General features: G+C 57.4%; 3 protein-coding genes across 3 annotated transcripts in view; 1 reads left to right on the top strand and 2 right to left on the bottom strand.

Moving 5' to 3' along the window:
* Nucleotides 1-62: 62 nt before the first annotated feature.
* CHGG_10884 (uncharacterized protein) lies at nt 63-2,213 on the bottom strand (the record flags this gene model as incomplete). Its single annotated transcript, XM_001226150.1, has 5 exons — nt 63-335; nt 396-611; nt 694-1,200; nt 1,265-1,317; nt 1,391-2,213. The coding sequence occupies 5 exons, from the start codon at nt 2,211-2,213 to the stop codon at nt 63-65; spliced, it is 1,872 nt and encodes a 623-aa protein (XP_001226151.1).
* A 1,645-nt stretch (nt 2,214-3,858) lies between these two features.
* On the bottom strand, nt 3,859-4,362 carry CHGG_10883 (uncharacterized protein; the record flags this gene model as incomplete). The annotated part of the gene is made up of 1 exon (XM_001226149.1): nt 3,859-4,362. The coding sequence occupies one exon, from the start codon at nt 4,360-4,362 to the stop codon at nt 3,859-3,861; it is 504 nt and encodes a 167-aa protein (XP_001226150.1).
* A 1,225-nt stretch (nt 4,363-5,587) lies between these two features.
* The window catches only part of CHGG_10882 (uncharacterized protein), a gene marked incomplete at both ends in the record, with an annotated part of 1,314 nt that continues 1,028 nt past the window's right edge, over nt 5,588-5,873 (top strand). Inside the window, one exon of the mRNA XM_001226148.1 lies at nt 5,588-5,844. Within this exon, the coding sequence (XP_001226149.1) occupies nt 5,588-5,844 (257 nt within the window). The remainder of the gene's footprint in view (nt 5,845-5,873) is intronic.

Raw genomic sequence — 5,873 nt, 5'->3', positions numbered from 1 at the left:
GTGAAGCCAGCGCACCACGAACATATCGGGAGTATCAGCGACACAGTCTTGTGATCCAATTTCTATGCACCAAGCCCCGCGAGTGGAGCAACAACGAAGGAGCACGCATGCATTTTCCACCTTGCTATCCGATGGGAGAGTGTGAGCCCGACGCGGCGCGACCAATCGGGGGTGGGTAGCGGGGGGGCTACTTTTTGCTTGAGGGCTTTCTTCAGCACCCTGTTGTCTGCTGCTTTGGCGTCTTCGATTTGGGCGTCAAGGCTTTCTATGGTAGCGGTTGAGATGGGTTTGCCCGGTCCGCAGAACTCGCGTCTTGCGGCTGGCATGTCGATGTCCTTGAGGCAGGGTCAGCGTTACGTCTGGAGTTTGGCAAGTCGCGGTCAGATCGATTTTACCTCCATCCCCGTGCACACGACCGCAATCTTCAAGCTCTTCGCCCCCGTCTCCTCCCACTCCAAGGGCACGTGGCGCGAGAGGACCGAGAAGAGAGATGACTTCAGCGAGGCATCCGTGATGGCCCGCGAGATCTTGGCTACGATGAGGATGTGGTGGCACCGGAGCAGATAATCGTGCGTCGCGCGCACCCGGGCGAAGATTGGTGTCCTGCAGGCCTAAATATCCGGTAAGTCAATTTGGATCAAACGAGCATATAACCCCAGACAACGTATTCCTACCAGGTAGATCGGTCAGGACGACGCCCGTCTTGAGCACCTGCGCATTCAGGTAAACGCGGATGACTTTTGTGAACGGCCAGTACCGGTCCTGCATAAAAACGGACGTCTTCTCGACGCATTCCTCCGCGTTCTCCGCAGTAGACCGCCAGAATCCGTCGGCCCCGCCGGGCCACTCAAGCTCGCGCGACCACGCGACCAGTTTCTCCGTGACCCTCTCCAGCGCACCCTCTGACATGTCCTGCAGCATCTCCTCGGTGAAAGCTTGGTGGTGGCCAAATGCGGCCTCCATGGCTGACCAGGCCTGGTCCGACTCTCGCTGGCACCGGGCGTAGTCAGACCCCGAGGGACCCTCAGCCACAATCCTCGGGAGGTACAGCTGACGGTAGTTCCACACTAGCTCGCCGATGACATCCTCGATGGCTTGCGCAGACAGATGCTCGACCTCGATGGTGATGGGCGCGGTGTGCTCGCGGGTTTTCTGCCTGTACTCGGTGACCACGGACGTGCATGCCGAACCAATATCTCCCTGGACTGCGGGTGAGCAGAGCCGGAATGCAACGAGGGCGGACGAGAAGAAGGTGAACACGTACGGTTTTAGCAATCCCGGGGAAGTCCAGCAGGGAATTAATGAGACTGCTCTTCCCTGGTCACGGTCAGCACGACCCCGAGTTCACCTGCTTCATTGCAGACGGGACGTTCTCCGTTTGGGGACATACCTTCACCCGAGTCCCCCAGCACGGCGATCGTCTTCGTATCCGAGCCCTCAAAGGCAGACAGCTGATACGCGTCGTTTAGCAACTTCTTTAAGTCGGGATCACCCGGGAAATGGCCATCCAGCTTCTTCAACTCCCGCAGCGTATCCTTTGCAATCTCCAGCCCCTCCCGGAGCGTCGACTGGAACTGGGCTGTGAAGAACTCATGGGCCGGAGCCACCTCGCTACGGACATCATATGGAGGCGGACTCTCGCCCTCGCCGGAAAGGAGAGAAAGGCTAGAGACGTCGGAGACACGGCTCTGGTGTGGAGGGGGTGCGCGAAGCACGACGGCAGAGCTCTCGGCTGGCTGGGGCGATGGTTCACGAGAAGGCAAGGGCGTCACATTATGGAGAAGGAGCAGGGAAAAGTCGGCGGGTTGTTGCTGGTCAAAGTTGGGAGAGGTCGGCGGCTCAAAGCCATTCTGGGGAGGCTCCGGGGGGTGTTCCGGGTTGTTCTGTTCTTCGGGAGCCTGAGGAAACAAGAGTAGTCCTCGAGCAGAGGGGCAGTGGCGCGGTTGTGGAGGAGATGCGGGGCTCAGACGCCGGCAACGAGCTTCGAAGATCCTCCACTCGGTCAAAAGCGGATGACGGGCTCTCAATCCAGCCGTCGGCGAAGTTGAAGGAGAAAGTTGACAGATCTTCAGAACCAAAGCGCGGGTTGGTTGAACGTGCTCGCATCGCCCTTGGGGTGCGTCTGTCACGGGGAGAAAGGCGTGGCTCAGGGCTAGCTGAGAACTGCCGCGGCATGGAGATATCCAGGGCCATTCTCCCACCATTCGTAACATTGTGGTCTGGGTCACCAGGTCCACAAAAGCGGAAGGTTGGGGTGTGAGGCCTGGAGGAGTCGGACATTATAAGGGTGCGCTGTGCGATGCAGAGTGCTTCTAAGGGGGGCAGAATCATGCGATTTGGTATTCGGGGACCGACGGACGTGGTGTCCTTGGTCAAGCCTTAAAGCATTCCCAGGTTGCCCATCCCGCTACGGCGGCACTGAGTGCCTGACCCGGAGAGTCGGCCTTGCCATGTTCATCTTGAAACTGTTAGCGCGCGGCTGTGCCACTGCCAGACCACACACCACGCGGGGAAACCATGTATGTAGATGGGCAAGGCTGAGCTCGACATCTGAGTCCTTGGAGATACACCGCGCGGTGCTGTCCATCCATACATCCGTCTATCCAGGTTCACAAACGGAGTCATGTTGTTGAGACTTTACTCAAAAGTATTAAACCCTAAGCTTGTTGGAACGTCTTCCAGAAGAAGAAGAAGAGACTCAATCCCTATCCAGGGAATTGGACGCGTGAGGGTTGAGCTGTTTCATGGGTGGCGATGCTTGCTCCAGTGCAACCCATTCATGCAGTATTAATGCAGTTGGTTCGGGCCATCACACCCACGGCCCGGTCCTCAGCGCGGCCTCTGGGCAGCATGTATGGCTGAGGGTCACAGCAACCCGAGGCTCTCGCTTAATGGCCGATATTCCATCCAAACTTGGAGAAAAAGTGATATTTGTAGAAAGATGATGCTGAAGAATGAAGAAGAAAGAAGTTGAATGAAGAATGAAATGTTGCCAGAGGTGAGTGGGCCTGCCAAGCATGACGTCTGGCAGCTGCAGGCGCGAGCTTGCCAGCCGAAATTTCTCAATTCTGAGTAACATCTCTTGTTTCACCTTCTGCAAAGCGAGGCCTCACATACCTAGGTATTTCTCTACACTTTATTTCTCTCGGCCTGTAATTGATGCGCGCCCTCACTGCCTCGTGGCGGCCCCTTCGCACATATGCGACAGACCGGAAGTCTCGACTTGGCCCAGTACTGAGTCTGGATCACGTAAGACAGCTTGCTTTCTCTCGCAGTGGCCAATGCAATAATAAAGCACAATAAAGTACATATTCAACACCCATCTAACACGCCGCCCAGTTCCTTCAACGAAGCCGGGTACTCTCCTTCTACCGGCACATCATCCGGAGCACGCGCCGGATCTCAGACCCCAAAACTCGCGAAGAAACTCGCAAGTTCGCAAGAGACGAGTTTGAGCGGCACCGCGGAGTCACGGATCTTGTCGGTTTCCCAATTCCCCCATACGCATCAGGACCGCTAGTTACTGACTTGAAAAGGGCCATATTCCGGTATCTCTTGTCGACAGGCAAGACCGAGTGGGATAGCATGGAGAGGTACATTGACCGCCTGTGAAACAAGATCCGATCCAACCACCCCGCCGCAGCTGGCGCCTCTGTTTCTGTGACCCGTCTATTCGTGCCGCAACCGCGTGTCCCTGTCCGGCGAGCCGCTCTGCTGAGCAAACAGGCCGCCACCGAATGAGCCGAGTTTAATGCCACATGATTCCTGGTGTATGCATGCCCCCTTCCGCCTTATCGTACAGAACCCGGTTTTCCCTGGCATCAATACAACTCCCGCCTGCAAACCATCGCCCACCATCTATCCTTGCCGCTGCTTGTGCCTCGGGTTCGCCGGGCACACGATGTAGAGGTAGCCGTTGTGCCGCTTGTTTGCCTTCCGCCGGACGACCTGCAAAACCGGGATGAATCCACTCATCAGCCCCAATTCCTCACATGTAACCCTCCCAAACACATTCCCAACTCCCCATTTCAAACCCCCAACCCAGAATTTACCACTCACCTTGCAATGCTCGCACCGCTTCTTGATCGCGCTGCGCACCTTCATCCCGCGCACCTGCTGCGTCGTGACCGCCGCCACCCCACGCTGCACCGCCGCGGCAGGGGCAGCCGCACCGCTAGGAACCGTCGTCATTGTCTTCGTCATCCTGCTGGACACGCCCGTGAGGGCGGCCTGCGAGAGGCAGCGTGTCTGCACCGCGGGGAGGGCGGCCGGCCGGCTCGAGAGGGTGAGGGCGCGCATGGAGGACGTGAGCGTCTTGCTGGCGGCGGCGGTCGTCCGCATGGTTTGTACGAGACTTGTCATGGTGGCGGGGGTTGTGTGTTGACTGTGGTTGGGCTCCTGCGGGCTGGGGTCGCTGGCGTCGCCGTCGTCGGGGACAGGAATTTAAGATGTGCTGGGGTGGGTGGGTCGTGCATGCAGGGTTGTGATGGCTTGGCACGGTCACGTGTGGTGGGGTGAGCTGGAAAGACCCTAACCCTCGTTCTTACAACGACGACGACGGCAGGACGGTCAGCCTGCAAACAAAAGATCGGAGCATGCAAAGCCAAACACCAGGAATATAATATAACGCATCGGAACTCCTTGCCGTGATAGCATGCCCTCGCAATACCGAATTTATCTCCCATAAGGTTGTTTTCAGGTCTATCAAATCACTTATAACACTAAAGAGATCTCAATGTTGAGACCGAGCGCAAATAAAACAACATCACTGGAAGTGCCATCGAAAATCCCACCATAGTACACGCCTTGATGTATATATTTTCTTTGTGATCATCATTCCCTTGGCCTGCGTTTATGCGATACTCTGCAAACGGGCAAGGACCGAGCCACAGAATCAGGAGTACCGCTAGCATGCGGAATACCGCTCTCACTGACCGTTGACGGAAAATATTGACCTAGATTGACGACCCTTTAGGCAACAGCACGTTGACAAAGACCGGAATCCGAGGCCCATCCGGTGGTATAGTGCTGCTGAAGCCGTTTTTACTACCCATTGGGAATGATACAGAGCAGATGTAGGATGCTGATAGTGTCGGTCGTGATGGACTCGGAGTACAAGTGCGACTGCTCATGTCCGATGCAACAGAAGCGGTGATGGAGTACAGAAGCCGGTTTGCGGGAATATTGCCACCATGCCAGAGGGTGACACGGAAGGCAGTGATGACGTACAGGCTGGGAGGTCGTTGGGGGAATCCGGACCTGTTGACACCCACCTAATACCCGTAAATAAAACGGGTACGCCCACCTCTCCACCACCAACTCCCATCTCTCATTGAATCCCAACTTACACCCACCACATTGACATCGAACCACCACTCGACAACAACAACAACAACAACAACAACAACAACAATCTCACACAAACCAGCCCCCATCCACACGCACACCCAACCCAACCCAAACCCCCCAACACCCCCAAAATGCCGCCCCCCCCTCCTCACCCTCGAAGAGCACTTCCCTCTCCACCCCCCTCCCCCCCGGGCCTCGACACCCTCTACACCGCCCCAACTCCAGCACATCCGCCAACATGCTCGCCAAAGCCACCCATCTGCACACCTCTCCGCCTGCACGAACATGGACGCCGGCAACGGCTGCCCTGCAAGTAGTCCAGCCACGCGCCGGGGCCTCTCCGCCCACAGAGGCGGCGACCTGCCGCGCGGCCAACGACAAACTGGCTGAGGCGGTGCGGTCGAGCGTAGGCCGGCTGGCCGGGTTTGCAGTGACGCCGATGGGAGAGCCGCGTGAGGCGGGGAGGGAGCTGCGGCTGGCGGTGCGGGAGCTGGGGTTTGTGGGCGCGTCGGTGGATAATCATT

Source organism: Chaetomium globosum, genomic scaffold, assembly GCF_000143365.1.
Source record: "Chaetomium globosum CBS 148.51 scaffold_8 genomic scaffold, whole genome shotgun sequence".
NCBI classification, from domain to species: domain Eukaryota; kingdom Fungi; phylum Ascomycota; class Sordariomycetes; order Sordariales; family Chaetomiaceae; genus Chaetomium; species Chaetomium globosum.
Note: the sequence above shows the minus strand (reverse complement) of the source record. Positions and strands in the feature narration are given on the sequence as shown.